The 20408-nt window shown below is 43.6% G+C and overlaps 4 protein-coding genes across 6 annotated transcripts; 1 reads left to right on the top strand and 3 right to left on the bottom strand.

The window, feature by feature from the left end:
- Positions 1-6: 6 nt before the first annotated feature.
- On the top strand, positions 7-3106 carry LOC120654725 (peroxidase 39-like). Its single transcript, XM_039932344.1, has 4 exons — positions 7-1036; positions 1128-1319; positions 1396-1558; positions 2450-3106. Exons 1-4 carry the CDS (start codon positions 803-805, stop codon positions 2899-2901), a joined length of 1041 nt encoding a protein of 346 aa, XP_039788278.1. The 5' UTR covers positions 7-802; the 3' UTR covers positions 2902-3106.
- A 175-nt stretch (positions 3107-3281) lies between these two features.
- Positions 3282-4764, bottom strand: LOC120654721 (receptor-like protein EIX1). 2 transcript variants are annotated; one of them, XM_039932338.1, is made up of 2 exons: positions 3910-4764; positions 3282-3768 (listed from the first exon to the last, which is right to left on the bottom strand). In XM_039932338.1, the coding sequence occupies exons 1-2, from the start codon at positions 4616-4618 to the stop codon at positions 3419-3421; spliced, it is 1059 nt and encodes a 352-aa protein (XP_039788272.1). In that variant the 5' UTR covers positions 4619-4764; the 3' UTR covers positions 3282-3418. The 2 variants fall into 2 exon arrangements, with proteins under 2 accessions (XP_039788272.1, XP_039788273.1); XM_039932339.1 differs by having other exon boundaries at positions 3282-4138; positions 4439-4764.
- Positions 4765-6179: 1415 nt separating this feature from the next.
- On the bottom strand, positions 6180-12198 carry LOC120654724 (zinc finger CCCH domain-containing protein 13-like). The gene is made up of 10 exons (XM_039932343.1): positions 11878-12198; positions 10041-10178; positions 9899-9932; positions 9115-9250; positions 8973-9020; positions 8211-8308; positions 8025-8096; positions 7709-7896; positions 7220-7365; positions 6180-6537 (listed from the first exon to the last, which is right to left on the bottom strand). The coding sequence occupies exons 1-10, from the start codon at positions 12098-12100 to the stop codon at positions 6502-6504; spliced, it is 1119 nt and encodes a 372-aa protein (XP_039788277.1). The 5' UTR covers positions 12101-12198; the 3' UTR covers positions 6180-6501.
- A 311-nt stretch (positions 12199-12509) lies between these two features.
- On the bottom strand, positions 12510-18398 carry LOC120654720 (zinc finger CCCH domain-containing protein 13-like). Of its 2 annotated transcripts, XM_039932336.1 has the most exons (11): positions 18027-18359; positions 16191-16328; positions 16053-16086; positions 15553-15685; positions 15404-15460; positions 14741-14838; positions 14566-14637; positions 14255-14442; positions 13594-13730; positions 13050-13247; positions 12510-12863 (listed from the first exon to the last, which is right to left on the bottom strand). In XM_039932336.1, exons 1-11 carry the CDS (start codon positions 18247-18249, stop codon positions 12828-12830), a joined length of 1314 nt encoding a protein of 437 aa, XP_039788270.1. In that variant the 5' UTR covers positions 18250-18359; the 3' UTR covers positions 12510-12827. The 2 variants fall into 2 exon arrangements, with proteins under 2 accessions (XP_039788270.1, XP_039788271.1); XM_039932337.1 differs by lacking the exon at positions 13050-13247 and having other exon boundaries at positions 18027-18398.
- Positions 18399-20408: the final 2010 nt, after the last annotated feature.

Here is a 20408-nt window from a genome sequence, read left to right as displayed (position 1 = left end):
GCATGCTCAAAATTCTGAACCGTTTTCTGGAGGCAAACCGTTTTCTGTATATTTAGAATTTCTCAGATTGAGTCATTGCTCCGAGCTCTAGCGCTCCTGAGTGGTTTCGAGCCGCTAAGAGATAACATAGCGAAAAACAAGACGATTTGAATGGAGTAATGAACCACTGAAAGAGTTGGCCAAAACTTGTCAAAAAAAAGAAAGAAAGAAAGAAACTTGGCCAAAAGAAAGCTAGAGCCTTTGAGGCAATGGTAGGAAAGGATCCTGTTCTTTTCTTGCTCTTTCTTCCATCCATGAACGTCGAAACCACTTTGCATCCCAGAGACACACTCATGATGCCCAATCACGATCAGGATTAGAAGACGAAGAAGAAATCACACGCTCCTTGCGCCGCTTGCATGTGGGGGCGACATGTCTCTTTCTCTGTTTTAGAATCACATTCCTGACGGGAACACATGCTGGCAATGGTGCTGGGAGTGGACCAGAAAGCTGAAAGCGCTACGAAACTTAACCGGGATGCAGCTTGCGACCTCTACCATAGCTTGATTCTCTTGCCTGGCCGGCCTCTACCACTGCTGGAAATCCTAGCAATGTTGCCACAGAAATCTCTGAATTGGTTCTGCTTCTGATATTGAATTCAGTGTTAAGTAAGCTCTGGGCCTGCACAGAACAAAGAAGATATCCCATGTATTTATAGAAGACAAGCCCAGCTCACCAGTTCACACCCCTGCTACTCTACACCAGTACACAGCAACTCAGCTCAGTAGGCCAAGTGAGTGAGCCTTGTGTCGGCTAGGCGGCAATGGCGACCGGCAGGCCGGGAGGCAGCTGGAGGAGTGTCGTGGCCATGACAATGGTGGTCGCCGTGGCCAGCAGCGTGACCGGCGCGCGCGGGCAGCTCAGGATGGGGTTCTACGCCCAGAGCTGCCCCGGGGTGGAGCGGCTGGTCGGCGCCTTCGTCCGGCAGCACGTCCGCCGCGTGCCCACCGTCGCCGCCGCGCTGCTCCGGCTGCACTTCCACGACTGCTTCGTCAGGGTACGCGCGCTTGCCGTGCGGGCATCCGCGTCCGGCACCCGCGTCGTGCCAGTGCGCGCACTGACCTTACATGATGTGTCCTCTCCTCCAGGGCTGCGACGCGTCCGTGCTGCTCAACTCGACCGCCGGCGGCGTGGCGGAGAAGGACGCGCCGCCGAACCTGACGCTGCGCGGCTTCGACTTCGTCGACCGCGTCAAGACGCTCGTCGAGGAGGCGTGCCCCGGCGTCGTCTCCTGCGCCGACGTCCTCGCGCTCGCCGCCCGGGACGCGGTCGCCGCCATCGTGCGTGACCTCATAGCTGCAGCGCGTCACTTGATGCGGCTGCCTGAACCTTGAGCTGACGGTCTAGCTGCTGCAGGGCGGGCCGTCGTGGCGCGTGCCGACGGGGAGGAGGGACGGCACGGTGTCGAGCATGCAGGAGGCGCTCGACGAGGTCCCCAAACCGACCATGAGCTTCAAGGAGCTCACCGACCTGTTCGCCAGCAAAGGCCTGGGCGTCCGCGATCTCGTCTGGCTCTCGGGTAACAACGTGATTCATCATCACGCGACAGTAATGCACGCATGCTTACCACACATAACAATTGATCATTTACTTGCAATGCAAACTAGTCAGCACACATATCAGTTGATCTGATCACTATCTCGATCAGGCTTTGTTCAGAACACATGGGTTTCATTAATGTTAAGTTCTAAAAGAAGAATAAAACCAGTGTGATTTCAGAGAGGCATAACTGCATAAGAAGCAGTAGGCCGGAAACTGAGAGGAGATGGCCTGGCTGTGATTGCCCATTCCTTGTGTGTTGTGGGTTTCCTTTCGCTGCCTATCTTAAAGCGGATCGCCGGATTTATTTCCTGAGGGAAATGACCCAAATTTACTTTCAGATCCGACTCACTTATGCTTACCAGCTTCCTGTCCTCTCTGATGCGGCGCCTATATGGCTTGAGATTCATAGTTGAGCACTGACTATTCATTTACACTGAAGTTACTTAGTTCTAGCTGCTACGGAGAAACAGTGACTGAATTTTGTGCGCACAGTTTTGTAAGTCACTGCATTTTTAACTGGTCCATTTTGAATTTTTTTCCTGGTCCTCTAAATAAGGAGTCGGCATGTTGTGCCTGAAGATTTCCTATCGCTGTGCATATATGTGGCCTGACCGCCTGAGATTCATAGTTGAGCACTGGCCATTCTCTATACTGAAATTACTGAATTTTAGCTACTCCTAAATTTTTAGTTTTATGTTCTTTAAAAGTGACTGAATTTTGTGCAAGCAGCTCTAGGTCACAACATTTTTTCTCCAACAACTTGAACTGTTCATCAGCAACTTTGCAATCAGCTGTAAAAATTGCGCAGAGGAAGTCTTTCTACGCGCACTCTACCGTGTTTCTGACATGTGGGATCTTGTCTGATCAGGCGCGCACACGATCGGCATCGCGCACTGCTCGTCCTTCGCCGACCGCCTCTACGGCCACCCCGGCGCCGGCGCCGGCGCTGGCAACGACACGACCGACCCGTCCCTCGACGCCGCCTACGCGGTCAACCTCCGGCGGCGCAAGTGCCGGGCGGCGAACGGCGGGTACGCCGAGGACGCCATCGTGGAGATGGACCCGGGCAGACACCTGAGCTTCGACCTGGGCTACTACCGCGCGCTGCTCAAGCACAGGTGCCTGCTCCAGTCCGACGCCGCGCTGCTCACCGACGCGGCGGCGCGGGCCGACGTCGAGAGCGTCGTGGGTGGCCCCGAGGAGGTGTTCTTCCAGCTGTTCGCGCGGTCCATGGCGACGCTGGGGACGGTGCAGGTGAAGACCGGCGCCGAGGGGGAGGTCAGGAGGAACTGCGCCGTCGTGAACTCCCCCTCCAACTGATTGTCTCCACTCTCCATTCTTTCTAGGGATCGTCGTCAGTGGAGGATGTGCCAACTTGCTCTCACATTTTGGTCATTTGCAGCCGTTACAATTCTACTGAAAATTTTGTTAAGCTTCCTCTTTGTTGTGTTTGATGTTAACTGTAGAAGAATGTTGCTGCTCTTGTGTTGCAATTTGCAACCTACCAATTGCATATTGAGCTGCATGGTTAAACCTCCCAAACGTCAAAGAAAGTTGGTAAATTCGAACATACACACACACACTTTTTTTTTGAAAAGGGAAATTTTATTGATTTCAAGCACACACACTAGATGCTGCATGCATATAGGTACAATCAATATGCTTCAAAATACATAGATACAGAGTGACATTGTTGCAACTGACTAAATTCAGCCTTGTTCATGATACTATAGGCCAATTCTGCCCATTTATCAGAAAGGAGATCTCAGCAGCAAAGTTACATGCCCTTTGCGCCTTCAGGCTTCAAGTAAGCTTAGAGAGATCATGCATTAAATTATTAGTAGAGCTCTGAGACGCCCAGGTGGGCTAAATGGGAAGAAGAGTCCTCTTCTCTCTGCTTAATCTTTTTAACACTTCCATATTGTGTGACATCAACGCAATTGAAGAAAGCAAACCTCCAGGACTTGCAGAGAAATAATGCGCCAAACCATAGCCAGAAACCAAAAACAAAACCGGCAATTACCCAATAGCACAACGAAAGGGTTTCATATTCTTGACCGTGTATGTTTGACCTGGGAATTGAGTTGTTACATGTAGTGTTCAGGGGAAATCCACAGAGTCCTGGATTATTGCTATAAATTGAGGCATCATCAAGAGTTCTGAGTTGATATCCTGTAGGTATCTCTCCTGAAAAATTGTTGTTTGAGAGATTTAGTGAAGTTAGAGACAATAAGTCTGACATGCTCAAAGGAATAGAGCCTTCAAGTCTGTTCCAAGAAAGGTCAAGACATTCTAAAAGTGTGAGATTGCCAATGTGTTCTGGGATACCTCCAGATAGATAATTTCCTGACATATTCAGAGAACGAAGACCTCTTAGATTTGTCAACTGCGAAGGGATCTGACCAGAAAGAGAATTTCTTGACAAATCTATAGCAATCATCGAGTCAACTGCTGATTGAAAATTATAATCTCGTCTCTTCCAAACTATGTCAACTTCATCGTGATATGAATGTATAATTTCACCAAGTCCATTGTCAATGTATGTTTCCTTTATAGGCTGGCACATTGAAGACATGTTAGCGAAACTATTCGGTATTGAACCTGTAAAATTATTTTCTGCTAGATCAAGCAGATGGAGATATGAGAGTTGTGAAAGTTGCCACGGGATAGTTCCATGGAGCATATTTGATCGTAGTATTAGAATCCTCAACAAAGGATTGGTCTCTCGTATCCACGGAGGAATTGTTCCAGAAATCTTATTGTTTGCAAGATCTAGAATAGTTAGGTTTTTGAAGTTCTTTAACATTGCTGAAAAGGATCCCGTGAAGTTGTTGTTGGATAGGTGTAGTGAACTTACTGAAGACATGGAGTTAGTCATCATGGTTGTAACTTCCCCAACCAAAGTGTTGCTAGACAAATCCAAGAACTGTAGATACCGCAAGCTCCAAATGCAACTAGGGAGCTCTCCAAATAGTTGGTTGTGTGATAGATCCAAGACTTTCAATTCATTTACTTGGCATAATATGGGCAACTCCATGCCGTTGAGATTAGAAATGGTACTTGTAAACTTGTTGTGAGACAAGATGACTTATCTGAGAATTGTGAAGTTGAAGATTTGCGCTGGTATGCTTCCACTGAACGAGTTCTTGGACAAGTCGAACAACTGGAGCATGGTCCAATTTGTAAACAACTCCGGTGGAATGACACCGTTGAGATTATTCCCACTTAACCTGAAGGCTAGTATATGTTGCATCTTGGCCAAACACGGTGGTATGCTTCCATGTAATTGATTCCGTGACAAGTCCATAATGCCGAGGCTAGTAAGGTTCCCAAGTGATGCTGGGATCGGCCCATCAAGAGTGTTGTTCAATAGCATAAGTAAATACAATTCAGACAGCATCCCCAGCTCTTCCGGGATTCCTCCGGTGAGATTGTTGTTGTCGAGACATAGCTCCTTGAGTTCTTGGAGCCTTGGAAGTGAACGCGGTATTGGGCCCGAGAATCCATTATATGACAGATTAAGATACCTTAATCTCGGGATCATCTCTGGTAGTGAGCTTGGTATATGCCCTGAAAAAGAATTAGCTGATAAATCGAGCCATCTCATCCTACGACCAGTGCAGTTGAGGACAAACCATGGGAACGTGCCGTTGAGATCATTGTTAGCTAGAGATAAGAACTCCAAACTGGCCATAGGCGAGAACTTTCCATATTCTGGGTTGGTCAAGTGGTTGTCCCCCAGATTAAGCCTAGCAATCCGAGGGAGCTGGCTGAGTTGGTAGGGGATGGCACCAGTGAGACTGTTGATGCTCAAGTCCAGAGAGGTGAGAGTGAGCAACATGGACAGGTTTACCGGGATGGCACCAGCGAGGTTGTTGCTGCTGAGGTCAAGCCTGGTGAGATTCTGGAACGCGGTCGAGTAGAAGGCATCAAGTTTGCCGCCGATCCCTTCACCGGGAAGGCTGAGCGCAGTGACGTGGCCGGCACCGTCGCATGCGACGCCGTACCAGGAGCAGGTTGGATGGGCAAGCGACCACGAGGACAAAGAGTTGGCTCCGATCAGAGTGGATTTCCATCGGAGAAGTGCTTCTGCTTCTGGGTTGATCGCCATAGCCGTGCATGCTATTAGCATGAAAAATGAGATCTGGAGGAGTTGCTGCAGCGCCATGGCTAAGGCGTGAGGCGTGGGGTTATGGAAAGCTATGGAGCACAAGGAGTGGAGCGTCCCATTGAGTCCCACTTGACCGGCAATTTTAGGAGGATAGCCATCAGCGGTCCTCCACTGATGACTGATCCACTTTGAAAGCTCTGAATTCTTTATAGGTATTGTCAGTGGAGGATGTGCCAACTTGCTCGTACATTTTGGTCATTTACAGTAGTTATAATTCAACTGAAAATTTTGTTGAGCTTCTTTGTTGTGTTTGATGTTAACTGTAGAATGTTGCTGCTCTTGTGTTGCAGTTTGCAACCTACCAACTGCATATTGAGCTGCATGGTTGAACCTCCCAAAGATTAAAGAAAGAGTTACGAAGACATTGTAGCATTGCAAACTTGCGAAGAAGAATGTACTAATATCATGTCACCTGCATCGGGTCAAATAATACGATCATAAAACATCAGTATTCACGTGCCGTAAATATAACAGCATGAGCAGAAAACATCCAAACAGCGTCAAGCACGATGGCATTGACAAGATTAGCTACCACAGTATATATTAGGTACAGGTAACAGGATATTTCGGGTCACATCCACGAAACATGTTGACAACCAGCTGGCAGCTTAAACTGCATCCACTATGGGTCGCCACTAGAGAAGATGTTCTTTTTATCAGGTAAATTCCCAATACCAAATACATTTGACTTACATGGGCAAGAGCTAACAGATCATTCCAGTATCACCTCTACCATCTCTGACATCCACTTAATCCACGTCGACTTCCTCATCATCACCCACATACTGGGAAAGAAACAGAACAAACTGTGAGCATAATTTTCACCAGATCTACAGAAAGAAATTAGGAACAAGTTGTGAAGTGCAATTCGGTATAATGGCATGAGCAAGGTTTGTCATTTCCAGCAAGATGCAAATTTACATTTTTTTAATCTTTTCTTCTAAGGATGTAGGAAACAAATTTAGTCACCTGCTCGTAAGCATTAACCACTGGTGGTAGCTGTGGTGGTATAGCAGGCGACCTAGTTTCACAGCCAGCACCATTTTCTATAGATGTGTTTATTGCATCATGCCTAGCCTCCAGTTCAACAGCTTCAAATAGATCATCCACAGCATGAGCAGCCATACCAGTGGAGGGTAAAACATGTTTGGCTAGAGAATCTTTGACCTGTAAGTTTAAAAATATATATTCAATAAAAGTTTGAACTTCTACTACGCAGAGCTTGAATCATGTCAACAGGACTAAAATGGGCTAACATGATCGATGATAAAGGAAGCCTATAAAATTTTATATGGTGCTCTCACTTGTTAAGTCATTTTAACGGATAAGAAAGAAAAAAAAAGGCCATGAGCTGTCAACCTTAAACTTCACTACCTCTTGTTCAAACATCGCATTCAACTATACCACCAAGGGAATATGATACACAACCTAATAGAAAATTGAGTTAATACACGAGAAATACTGCACCTTGTCAATGTTGGCTGAGGAAACAACATTGCCTATTTTATCCCTTTCATCTTCCCACAATTTCTTCTTCAAATATAAGGCTTTTGTTGGCTCAGTTCCCTGGCTTGGTTTATCAAATTCTGCATCACGATCTGACCTTCTCTTTACTGTAAAGGAGCGAGATTAGGCATGAGACCACAACTGATACAAAGGCGCACCCTTCAACGCAGAGCAGGAAATAATATCGATATCAAGATGTAAATTGTTTTTTTATTTTTTGTGGTTGTGGGGTTTGCCAACTTATCACATCGATTCCAATGCTTGAAATTCAATAGAGGAGGTTTTAGCAGCTAGTGAGGACTTACTTAGAATCCAAGTACTAAGTACTTCGACAACTAGGAGAAAGAAACATTACTTAAAAGTTAAAATGATTCACATCATACTAATGTGAATCATAAGAGAACATAGTCATCATTGTACACTCTTTCAGAGACAGACTAATATACCCACCGGCTTTTGCTTCTTCACTTGTTGAGTACGGGATTGATCTCTTCTTAGCTGTAGCAGCATTTGGGCTCCTTTCAGAAGGCCCACTTGGAGCTTCATCAACATTCATACTGGAAACCTCTTCATTTGCACCACGCTTCAGAATATCTGAAGCAAGCAAATCACCAAGTCTCTCAAAACGAGCTTGTGATCTGCACAAGCTCCAATTAGTCAATAATCATAAATACGTAATCATGTAGATATAGAAGTGAAATGGTGCAGTAAGGAACATCAAAATGCTATCCAATTGTTAGTTTAAAAGTGACTAAACACAATGTACCTTTTCAATTCTTCCTGTGCTTTCAAAAAGCGAGCATGAGCTTTAATGAACTTCTTTATTTTTGAGGTCATCCTACATTGGAAATTGGAAATGAAATAATGTGAGAATAGAATATATGATAACACCATGGAGCTATTTGTATAACCAAGAGGCAGGCCATTTACATGTGCCAGATTGTATAAGTACCTATGGCATTCCTCCTTCTCCTTCCTTATCTGCAGTTCAAGATCATTTACTCTGCTAGAAATCTTGTGCACTTCAGCATTTTTCTCATCCAAAATGATCTATGAAATGAATAGTAAATATTAGCATCAAGTTCAGATACACAAGATCGAGCTATTTTGAAGGGTAAGCATTTAATATTACAGGTTGTCAAGAGTTAAAAGAATACATGGCCCCTCATAACTTGTACAATAGACCATGGACGGAGGAACTAAGAGAAACAGTATTATCCAAGTAAAGCATGTAAAGATGCTAAGAAGAAATGCTTACAAAGTAGTAGGTAATGGGAATTGCAAAGCAATGCTTACATGCACATATCCACTTTTACAAATTAATACTCCAACAAAATGTTCAGACCATAATGGACATTGGATGGTTTTCAGTAAGTTTAAACCATCATGGACCCCAAATATTCTTCAATGAACAAGATACAAACAGCAAAAGACAGTTATTGCAGGCAGCACCAAAAATAAAGCACAAAAAATGAATTTGTCGAATAGAGCCATTAAAGCATGTTCATGTGTGGAATGATTAACCTTACAATAGCAGATAGCCAAGCATCACTTATTGCAATTAAGTACATATACACCAAATTTATTAGCCAGTGCAGTAAGTAGTGTAATAACAGAACAAGTTTACTGTTCTGATGCATGAAACCCATGCATCATCTTTTCTAAACTACCATCGAAGTTCACTAGCTGTAATAGTAAGAGCAGAGAAAATGACCTCCAAGCGGGATTTATCCTCATGCAGAAGTTCCATTTCTTGTCTTATCTGTTTCAGCTGCAGAATGATTTTAATATTAATTATACAATGGCAGGGTGTCCCAAAGATGACTTGCAGCTATACATTGTATTATGCACCAGACCTTTATTTCTTGATCCTCTTTATCATCAGCGCCTAAGAGTGCCTCCTTTTTTTTATCATCATTTTTGTCGGAGATACTAAAGCTCCTTGATGAGTTGGTTTCACCATCATCAGGCTTCTTCTCATGCCTCCTTTCGCTGAGAGAGAGAGAGAGAGGTTAGAAAATGGAAAGGTAAATTATAATATCAACATGCTCAGCCTTCCACATTCAACGCAGGTAGAGAACCTCAAAATTCAATAAAATAAGAGTTCTTCAAGGCATTTTTAACAGAAGAGGCAATTTTATTTGCGAAAGTGGTATGATCTTTTTCTGAGAAGTGAATTAAGAATCGAACACATTAGATGATCGCAAACAGATAACACATGTCAACAATCTAGTAATTGTGGACATAAAATAAAGACTAAGAAAGTTATACATGTTCTATAGGGGCACATGTTACAAGCTTGTGTCAATACAGTGGATACATAATATGGGCAATTAAATGCCACAAATGCGAGTCTATAAGATTAAAAGTTATGATTTCAGAGAGTATATTTTAACATATTGTTCAATGATAAAGCTTTGAAACCTATTTGAGCTTCAAAATACCAAATGGTAGGTAACAATGAAGAAATTGCATCACAGAAACAAAGAAACAATGGATAACAAATATACAATCAAAAGTATGAGCAGTGACAGAAGTGTCAAAGTATATCTATACAATCAAAAGTATGAGCAGTGACAGAAGTGTCAAAGTATATCTACAATTGAATGGCTTAATCATTTATTGGAATGCATTTCATACCTCTTCCTGCTGGGGGACCGCGAATAGCTAGATTCTGCAGTAAAATTTTCAAAGTTTTAATAACCTAAATACACGATGAACATGGAGTTCAATTAAAATGTAAAAATGACAGATACAGATTTTAGAATAAGGCATTATTTACCCCTTTCTTGAGAACCTGCTCGTCGGTCCTGAAGGGGACGATGACCCCTGGAATCCCTGTCAGGCGAATGCCTCCTATGAGGCGAGCGCCTTCTATCAAACCTGTCTCTGAAGTCACCACCTCTATAGTCTCTTCTCCCTAAAGTCAAGATAGAGCAAGATTTATACAGGGAAACATACGACACTAAACGAAAGATGTATCAATATGGAGATAGGTCACCCATAAGCCTATAAGCTTACCACAACATTTTTGAGCTACAAGATAATTCAATAAGGAATAAGCAGAAGGGTCTCCAGGATAGTACCACTAGCCACAACAAGGCAGGGCCGGAAATTAAAGCATGAGTAGATGCCAAAATATGGTATGATACCACAGATGCAACCATTAAGATGATACCAAACTCATAACGTTGATTGTCAGAAATCAAATTGATGGAAGCACCATGAATAACCTCAAATCCCAATATCACCATATAAATTATTGTCATTTGTCAGATATCTTCCACAGCGACTTGCAAGAATTACACTAACTTGCAATTCCAGGGTTCTCAATGAAACTAACTGAGTAACTGATGCACGATATTCAAGGATACAAGCTCAATTAACTGTTAAAGCTGCTGATCACAGATCATAGCACAACAAATGCATATGGACATCATCTAGTGGAGTCCATCATCCAAGATACTGATATGACCACCTTCTTGATATAGGACAAGCATTAGAGTCACAACAAATCATTGAAACACCAACTGAAGAATCTATAAAAAGGTCGTCTTATCCTCTGACAGCAGTTGAGTCTAACAAATCTGCCCAGGAGTCTGATAATTCAAATGGTAGTTAAATCAAAAGATAACCAGTAAGAATGCCGCCTAATTCTGCAACAAGCTTCCACTTGTTAGAATTTTTTCTCTATCTGCAGGAACTGAGGTTGAATTCAAGCACTGACATAAGAATTTAAAAATCACACGAACACTTTAAGTTTATACAAAATAAAGAAAGAACGCTACTACGAAAATCATGAAGCAAGAACAAAGTTCCCTTTGAATCAGTGTCCAGAAGTAAATCTGTTACCCAGACACCTGTCTTTTTTTTTTTTGCTGAATCAGACACCCTGCACCAGTGCCGGATTCTGACGCCCATGTTGAATTCCAAGCGTTATTTGGCATGATTCCAAAAGATCTGCCAAATTGAACACCCACACCTACACTGACACCCCCATATATCTGTGTCCATGTAACACCTTAAAAATCTAAAGTTGCCAACCATAAATGGTCCAATCATACATTCTTCAGTCACTTGCTATCCCAGCCAAATTGACCTAATTCCTTCCTTCTGTAATAACAGATATCTGTATCAGTGACTTGCCGTGAATGACTTTTTTTTTTCAATGGCACACCAACACCGCATACAGTCCACCATGCATTGTTCTTCATAAGCACATAAACCACATGGATTACATGACCAACCATCTCATACCGTCCACATGTCATGTTCTTCAGAATCACATAGATTAGGTAACAACCAATCTATCAAAGGGTCCATAATTCGTGAAACCTAACCAATATAGTGCTCTGCTTGCAACAAACACTGTACTCCGTGATAATCACACAAGCAAACCAACTGCCTGCATCTAGTAATCTATACGTCTAAACCTACCAACAAAACTATCCGAGAAAGAGAAGGTGCTGCAAATTCATAGAACGGCCCTCACAATCAACCACGAACCATAAGCCCCTATCGGGATCTGATCTGAGAAGATAAACACTCGAGTGGGAAAAAAAAAAGAGAGTAAAAAACCGAAAGAGGAGAATGGGGGCACAAGGAAGGACTGTGTATACCGGCGCGGGACGGGAACGAGGTGCGGGAGCCGGGGAACCGACGGAGCTCGGCGTGCCCGTGCGCGAAGCTGCACGGGTCGCGGGAGCAGCCGCCGCGCTGCCACAGCGTGCACAGCTTCGTCTTGTACGCCGGCCCGCGCCGCGGAGGGCCCAGCATCCCTGGCGGCGGCCGATCCCCACGCTCGCGGCTGAGGAATTCGCGATCGACCGATCGATCGCGCATGGTGCGGGTAGGGTTTCGAGGGGTGGAGGCAAAGCCCTAGCGCGAAGGCGAGGAGGAAATGGAAAGAATGTTGTTGGGGGTGCGCGCAGTGCCGCCGGCAAGGCGAGGCGGCGGCAGATAACGAGTCTAGGCACCTAGCCGCGCTGCGCTATTTGTGCCGTCCGATTGTTAATGAGTGGTTGGGATTGTGTTTTGTATGCTGAGTGTGGTCTCTTTTTTGTTACCGATTTCATCTTTTCACATTGGATAAAGGAATACCACAAATTAATTTGGTACTCTTCTAAAAATTCTCTCCGTTCCAGTGCGCGCACCAGAGATAATAACTTTTGCTTACCACAAGCAACGGGCTGCTTATACTAGCACCAGAGATAATAATTTATACTAGCATTTCAAGTTTGCAGCAGAAGAATGTACCAACCCACTTCACCAGCATCTACTAAACTCAAATAATACGATCATAAAACATCATTATTCACAAGCTACAAAACAGCACAGCATCAGCAGAACACATGGAAACGGCATCACTAGCACCAGGGCACTGAGAAGATTAGCGACCTAGGGATTTATTAGGTACAGGTAACAGGATATTTAGGGTCACATTCATGAAAAATGTTTAGCTGCACATAACAAACAGCTTAAAACTGCATCCACTATAGGTTGCCACCAAAGATGTTTTTATATAAGGCAAACTCCCAACAAGACCAAATACATTTGACTTTACATCCACTTACTCCACGTCGACTTCCTCATCATCACCCTCATACTGGGAAAGAAACATAACAAACTGTTAGCACACTTTTCACTAGAGCTACAGAAAGAAATTAGGAACTAGTTTTAAAGTGCAATTCAGTTTAATCGCATAAGCTAAGTTTCTCATTTCCTGCATGATGCAAATTTACGTTTTCTATGTATTTTAGATTCTAAGGATGTAGTATGCAAATTTAGTCACCTGCTCGTAAGCATTAACCACTGGTGGTGGCTGTGATGGCATAGCAGGCGACCTAGTTTCGTCACCAGCACCATTTTCTACTGATGCGTTTATTGGACCATGCCTATCCTCCAGTTCAACAGCTTCAAATAGATCATCCACAGCATGAGCAGCCATACCAGTGGAGGGTAAAACATGTTTGACTGGAGAATCTTTGACCTGTAAGTTTAAAAATATCTACTCAATAAAAGTTTGAACTCATACTACACAGAGTGTGAATCATGTCAATAGGACCAAATGAGCTAACAAGATCGATGGTAAAAGAAGCCTATAAAATTTTATATAGTCTCACTCTTTCAGTTGGTTTAACAGTTAAGAGAAAAAAAAAGGCATTGAGGTGTTAAAGGTGTCAATAGGACCAAAATGAGCTAACAAGATCGACGGTAAAAAAAGCCTTAAACTTCACCAATTCTTGTCCAAACAGAGCATTCAACTATACCAGATAGAGAATGTGATAAGCACAACTTATCAGAAAAATAGAGATAATAGATGAAGAATACTGCACCTTGTCAGTGTTGGCCGAGGTGCCTATTTTATCCTTTTCATCTTCCCACAATTTCTTTTTCAAATATAAAGCTTTTGTTGGCTCAGTCCCCTTGCTTGATTTATCAAATTCTGAATCACGATCTCTCCTTTTCTTTACTGAAAAAGAACAAGATTAGACATGAGACCAACATTGATACAAAGACGTATCTTTAATGACAATGAGATGTACAGCATTTTGGAGAAGGCCTCCAATATGACCACCCAAATTCTACAGCAATATGGTCAAATAGGCGTACAGAACCATAGATATTATATTTTGAAAGTACCTATCATAAGCCAATTATTTTCAGTTTTTTTGTGCAACCAGATGATCAAAGTTAAGGATGGTGGTAACTCAAATTCTAAAATGCCTCATAAATGGAGGGAGAGGGAGTACATCATTTAGTGTTTCTATAAGGGGTTAGCCAACTTATCACATCAATTCCAATGCTTGAAGTTCAATGGAGGAAGTTTTAGAAGCTACGGAGGGCTCACTTAGACTCCAAGTACTAAGTACTAATTTACACCAAGAAGAAACAAATGTTACTTAAAAGTTAAAATGATTCAAATCATACTAAAGTGAACCATAAGAGAACATACTCATCACTCTACACTCTTCAGAAACAGAATAATATACCCACCGGCTTTTGCTTCTTCACTTGTTGAGTAAGGGATTGATCTCTTCTTAGTTGTAGCAGCATTTGGGCTCCTTTCATAAGGCCCATTTGGATCTTCATCAACATTGACACTGGAAACTTCTTCGTTAGCACCACGCTTCAGAATATCTGAAGCAAGCAAATCACCAAGTCTCTCAAAACGAGCTTGTGACCTGCACAGCTCCAATTAGTCAATAATCATAAATTCATAATCGTGTAGATATAGAAGTGAAATGGTGCAGTAAGCCAGGTCAAAATGTTTTTTGTTAGTTGAAAAGTGACAAAACACAATGCACCTTTTCAATTCTTCCTGTGCTTTCAAAAAGCGAGCATGAGCTTTAATGAACTTCTTTATTTTTGAGGTCATCCTACATTGGAATAATACAATGCGCAATTAGACCACCTGATGACACCATGGAGCTATTTGTATAAACAAGCATGACCTTGTCATGTGCCAGATTGTATAAGTACCTGTGGCATTCCTCTTTTTCCTTCCTTATCTGCAGGTCAAGATCATTTACCCTGCTAGAAATCTTGCGTACTTCAGCGTTCTTCTCATCCAAAATGATCTAAGAAAGGAATAGTAAACATGAGCGTCAAGTTCATATTTAAACAAGATCAAGCTATTTTGACGGGCAAGCATTGAATTGTACAGGTTGTCAAGAGTTAAAAGAATACATGGCCAATCATAACTTGTATAATAGACCATGGATGGAGGAACCAAAAGAAACATTATCCAAATAAAGCATGTAAAGACTCTAAGAAGAAATGCTTACAAATGGGCATTGCAAAGCAAGGTTTATATGCATATATCAACTTATACAAATTAATACTCCAACAATGTTTAGCCCATTATGGACATTGGATACTTTTCAGTAAGTTTAAACTCAACCATCATGGACACCTAATACTCTTCAATGACACAAGATATAAACAGCAAAAGATGCAACCAATAAAGCACAGAAATGTTTTTTTTTTCAAATAAAGCCATTAAAGCATGATGATTCACACATCATGTCCCATTCATGAATCGAATGATTAACCTTACAATAGAAAATAGGCAAGCATTACCGAATGCAATTAAAAAAGATCACATGGTTTACAAGTTGTAATAGTAAAAGCAGAGAAACTGACCTCCAAGTTAGATTTATCCTCACGCAGAAGTTCCATATCCTGCCTTATTTGTTTCAGCTGCAGAATAATCTTAAATCTTAATATTAATTATACAACGGCAGGGTTTCCCAAAGATGACTTACTGCTATGCATTGTATTATGCACCAGACCTGTATTTCTTGATCCTCTTTATCATCAACACTGAGTGTCTCCTTTTTTCTATCATCATTTTTGTCAGAGACACTCAAGCTCCTGGATGAGTTGGTTTCTCCATCATCAGGGTTCTTCTCATGCCTCCTATCGCTGAGAGGGAGAGGGAGAGGGAGAGGGAGAGGGGTGGAAAGGTAAATTATAATATCAACATGTTCAGTCTTCCACATATTAAATGCGGGTAGAGAACATAAAAAGTCAATAAAATAAGAGTTTTTCAAGATTAAAAGTTATGATTCTTGAGAGGATATTTTAAAATATTGTTCAGTGATAAAGCTTTGAAAACTATTTGAGCTCCAAAATATCAAATGGTATCTTACAATGAGGAAATCACATCACAGAAACAAGGCGGATAACAAATTAACAATGGATAATAAATATACAATTAAAAGTATGGCAGATGTGTCGAAGTATATCTACAATTCAATGGCTTAATCATTTATTGGAATACACTGCATACCTCTTCCTGCTGGGGGATCGTGAATAGCTAGATTCTGCAAGTAAAACTTTCAAAGCTTTAATAACAACACAGTGGACACGAAGTTCAATTAAATGAAAAGGTGAGATGCAGAATTTCAAATAAGAAGGCATTATTTACCCCTTTCTTGAGAAGTTGGTCTTTGTTCATGAAGAGGACGATGATCCCTGGAATCTCTATCAGGGGAATGCCTCCTGTGAGGCGAACGCCTCCTATCAAACCTTTCTCTGAAGTCACCGCCTCTATAATCTCTTCTCCCTAAAGTCAAGATAGAGCAGATTTTATACAAGGAAAGATATGACACTGAACGAAAAATGTATCAATATGGAGGTAGATCACCCACAAGCCTGTAAGCTTACCACAACCTTTGAGCTACAAGATAATTCGACAAGCAATAAGTAGAAGGGTCTCCAGTATAATACCACTAGCCACAACAAAGTAGGGGCGAAAATTAACGCGCGAGTAGATACCAAATATGGTATGAAACCACTGATGCACCCATTAAGATGATACCAAACTCATAATGTTGATTGTCATAAATCAAATTGATGGAGGCACCATGAACAAGCCCAAATAGCAATTATGACAAGTTGAGGTCTTCTATAATCCCAATATCACCATACAAATCTACTATCATTTGTCCAGATATCTTCCGCAGCGACTTGCAATAATTACAATAACTTGCAATTACCAGGCTTCCCAATGAAACTAACTGATGCAGAATATTCAAGGATTTCTGTTAAATCTGCTAATCACATGGTCATAGCACATCAAATGTATAGGGACATGATTCAAAGGAGTCGTCATCCAAGATACTGATATGCCCACCTTCTTCATATAGGACAAGCATTACAGTCACAACAAATCATCGAAACACCAAGTGAAGAATAATAAAGGTCATCTTATCCTCTGGCAGCAGTTGAGTCTAACAAATCTGCCCAGGAGTCTGCTAATTTGAATGGTAGTTAAATCAAAAGACAACCAGTAAGAATGCCGCCTAATTCTGCAACAAGCTTCCACTTGTTAGAATTGTTTTCTATCTGCAGCAACTGATGTTGAATTCAAGCACTGATATAAAAAAAATAACAACTCGCACAAGCACTATAAGAAAATACAAGACATCTCGCTACTACAAAAATCATGAAGCAAGAACAAAGTTCCCTATGAAGAACAATAGCCCATGGTAAATATGTTACCTAGACACCTGTGTCCTTTTTTTCTGAATCAGACATCCCACACCGGTGCCAGATTCCGACGAATCAAACCCATACTCATACTCATACTCGAGTCATACACCGATATACCCACACCCATGCCTGTGTATAACACCTTAAAGCTCCAAATATGGACATCCATAAATGATGCAATAAAATATATTCATTCTTCAGTCAATCGTATCCCAGCAAAAGTCAAACTGATCTAATTCCTCCCTTCTGTTATGACAGACATCCATATCAGTAAGTTGCTGTGTGTGCCTTTTCGGTTTTTCCTCATTCCATCCATCATGTTATGTTCTTCAGAGGCAGGATTTCATGACCAACCATCGCATACCGTCCACGTGTCATGTTGTTCAGAATCATATAAATCACATAGTAGATTACGTGACCAAACCATTCATCATAGGATCCAGAATTCGTGAACCCTAGCCGTTAAAAAGATCTGTTTCTGATAAACACTGTACTCTGTACTCCACGATATTATTCACCTAACCACACCAACTGCCTGCATCTAGTAACCATACGTCTAAACCTACCAACAAAGCAATCTGAGAAACAGAATTTTCTGAAATTTTATAACAACCATCCCTCCCAATCAACCACGAACCACAAGCCCCTACCCGGATCTGATCTCAGAACATAAACACTCAACTGAAAAAAGGAGATAGAGAGAGAGAGAGAGAGAGAGAGAGAGAGAGAGAGAGAGGAGAATGGGCGCACAAGGAAGGGCTGTGTATACCGGCGCGGGGCGGGAACGAGGTGCGCGAGCCGGGGAACCGGCGGAGCTCGGCGTGCCCGTGCGCGAAGCTGCAGGTGTCGCGGGAGCAGCCGCCGCGCTGCCACAGCGCGCACAGCTTCGTCTTGTACGCCGGCCCGCGGCGCGGAGGGCCCAGCATCCCGGGCGGCGGCCGATCCCCACGCTCGCGGCTGGGGAATTCGCGATCGACCGATCGATCGCGCATGGTGCGGGTAGGGTTTCGAGGGGGGATGGGGGCAAAGCCCTAGCGCAACCGGGGGAGGCGACGAGGAGGGGGAGGACACTGTTGGGGTCCGCGCTGAGCCGCCGGCAAGGCAAGGTGAGGAGGCGGGCAGATAACGAGCCTATACCCGCGCTGCGCTATCCGTGCCGTCCGATCGATACCTACAATCCAGATATTTACTGACAAACAATTTGACGGAGCTATTGAAAACGCTCCGTCGAAAATAAATTATTACAAGATTCAAAGTTACTACTACTTGCAATATTATAAAAAATATATAAAAATGACTCCGTAATTCGATCCTATGATAAAAAATTCCCACCGTAATATGACATAATGTTTGATGCAACATTGGATAAGAATGACAATATATAGAAATAGAGTTTTGTAACTTCCTAACCTTTTGCAACATTTAATAATTATAATTGTGATATTTTGAACAACAATTGCAACATTAGAAAATATATTTTAAAAAATAATAGAACAAATAGAATTTGTCGATTATATTAAAAATATATAACATGGCAAATCAACTATTGAAACATCTACAATAAATTTATGCAACATTCTAAAAATAGTTGTTTCAACATCACCTCACATCTCAAATATATTGAAAACGCCACTGCAACATCACATATCGACCTATTTTTAGCGAACATGCCTGAGCACGTATTTCATTAAGAGAAAAGGAGTACGACCATTACAATCCTTAATAGACAGAGGCTATTAAAACAGATACAAAGCACCACCAAACAAATGGTAGGCGACCCATACAACAAACAAGAACAATAAGAATAACGGAGGAGACAAAGACGACCCACAAACCTAGACACGGCCACAACTGAGCTTGCTAAAAAATACTACAACGCCAAGAGTGCAACGATCGACCAACAAAGGTGGCAAAGCATCCATCCGATCCACCAAAGCAGCCAAGCATCTGCCCCAAGCAAACACTAATAGAACGGCGGCAAAGCATCCGCCAGCGACAGTAGGGCGGCAAAGCATCCGGCAGAAGATAATCGATGCAACCCAGACGATGCAGATGAAATGATCGAAGGCAGGCGCAGAAGTGGAAACTCTCCGATGAGAGTAGACGACCACCACCAGCGAAGCTTCCAAGACGACGCCTCAAATGAGGGAACGACGCCACAAGCGTCGCCGACGTCCGACCAAAAAGGTGGTTTTCACCTGGAAGGCTCACCGGAGAGCAGGGAAGAGGGGCAAGAAATGACGCCTTCAAGAAGGTAAACGGCGCCCGAAGGTGTCGCCGTCATTGGCCTGCGAGCAGACCGAGGCTTTCGCCTACACCCCGTTCCATCCCCACCCCAAATCGAAAGGCCGAGAAACGCCGCGTCGCAGAGTAGCCCGCTGGCCGGCACCCAACACAAACGGCCACCGGACAGCAGCCGCACCACCGAGAGGGCGCCGGCCAGAGGCCGCGCACGGCGAGGGGGCGACGGCCACCGGCGGCCGCGAGCCCCGCCGACGGAGAGCCGCTCATGGCGAGGGGGCCGGCCACCGGCTACCGCGGATCCCGGCCAAGGAGAAGCGTCCGGAGGCCACGAGCCCACCCGGCGCGGGAGGGCCGGCCACTGGACGCCGCAAGCCCCCGCGAGGAGCCCGCAGCGAACCAGGGAACCCCGCGAGCGGAGGACCACCCCCCAGGTGCACCTGCCGAGAGAGGGTAGATCCGGTCCGGAGGAGCCCCGATCCGGCGAGGAGGACACCGGATCCGGCGTCCAGCGACCGGAGGTGGCGCGGGGAGGTCACAGGTTCGCAAGGTCGGGGAAAAGGGATGGGAGAAGGGAGAGGGGAGGTAGGCCGAGCCGGCTTCGACTCGGTTGCCGGCCGCCGCCGCCGCTAGGAGTGGAGCGGACGTCGGCAGCGGCGACGGCCATCGTCGGCGAGGTTGGAGGGGGCGGCGTCGCCCCCCGTGTCGCCTGGAGGAGGAGGACGTGGGGGGAGGGGGGAACCTTCTCTACATCATAGAATTCATCATCATACATATTGACCTATGGAACAACCATAAGCAACTATTGCAACATCAATAATCAACTAAAATACTCATTGCAACATTATTAATCAACTCTTGCTGCAACAACGTGATATGTTTATTGCAACAAAAAAAACTCACGTGCGAA

This window comes from Panicum virgatum, chromosome 1N (assembly GCF_016808335.1).
Source record: "Panicum virgatum strain AP13 chromosome 1N, P.virgatum_v5, whole genome shotgun sequence".
In the NCBI taxonomy this organism is placed as follows: Eukaryota; Viridiplantae; Streptophyta; class Magnoliopsida; order Poales; family Poaceae; genus Panicum; species Panicum virgatum.
Note: the sequence above shows the minus strand (reverse complement) of the source record. Positions and strands in the feature narration are given on the sequence as shown.

What these genes read in the sequence shown, in the direction of transcription:
- LOC120654724 (XM_039932343.1), bottom strand. Translation starts at nt 12,100, where the DNA reads ATGCGCGATCGATCGGTCGATCGCGAATTCCTCAGCCGCGAGCGTGGG. An exon ending in AGCAGGTTCTCAAGAAAGGG is followed by an intron (nt 9,933 to 10,040) that starts GTAAATAATGCC and finishes ATTTTACTGCAG; the next exon opens with AATCTAGCTATTCGCGGTCC. An exon ending in AAGTGAAGAAGCAAAAGCCG is followed by an intron (nt 7,366 to 7,708) that starts GTGGGTATATTA and finishes GCTCCTTTACAG; the next exon opens with TAAAGAGAAGGTCAGATCGT.
- LOC120654721 (XM_039932338.1), bottom strand. Translation starts at nt 4,618, where the DNA reads ATGGAGTTGCCCATATTATGCCAAGTAAATGAATTGAAAGTCTTGGAT. An exon ending in AGGAAATTATCTATCTGGAG is followed by an intron (nt 3,769 to 3,909) that starts GTATCCCAGAAC and finishes ACAATTTTTCAG; the next exon opens with GAGAGATACCTACAGGATAT.
- LOC120654725 (XM_039932344.1), top strand. Translation starts at nt 803, where the DNA reads ATGGCGACCGGCAGGCCGGGAGGCAGCTGGAGGAGTGTCGTGGCCATG. An exon ending in TCCACGACTGCTTCGTCAGG is followed by an intron (nt 1,037 to 1,127) that starts GTACGCGCGCTT and finishes CCTCTCCTCCAG; the next exon opens with GGCTGCGACGCGTCCGTGCT. An exon ending in GGGACGCGGTCGCCGCCATC is followed by an intron (nt 1,320 to 1,395) that starts GTGCGTGACCTC and finishes TAGCTGCTGCAG; the next exon opens with GGCGGGCCGTCGTGGCGCGT.
- LOC120654720 (XM_039932336.1), bottom strand. Translation starts at nt 18,249, where the DNA reads ATGCGCGATCGATCGGTCGATCGCGAATTCCCCAGCCGCGAGCGTGGG. An exon ending in AAGTGAAGAAGCAAAAGCCG is followed by an intron (nt 13,731 to 14,254) that starts GTGGGTATATTA and finishes GTTCTTTTTCAG; the next exon opens with TAAAGAAAAGGAGAGATCGT. An exon ending in CCTCGGCCAACACTGACAAG is followed by an intron (nt 13,248 to 13,593) that starts GTGCAGTATTCT and finishes TTAAACTTACAG; the next exon opens with GTCAAAGATTCTCCAGTCAA.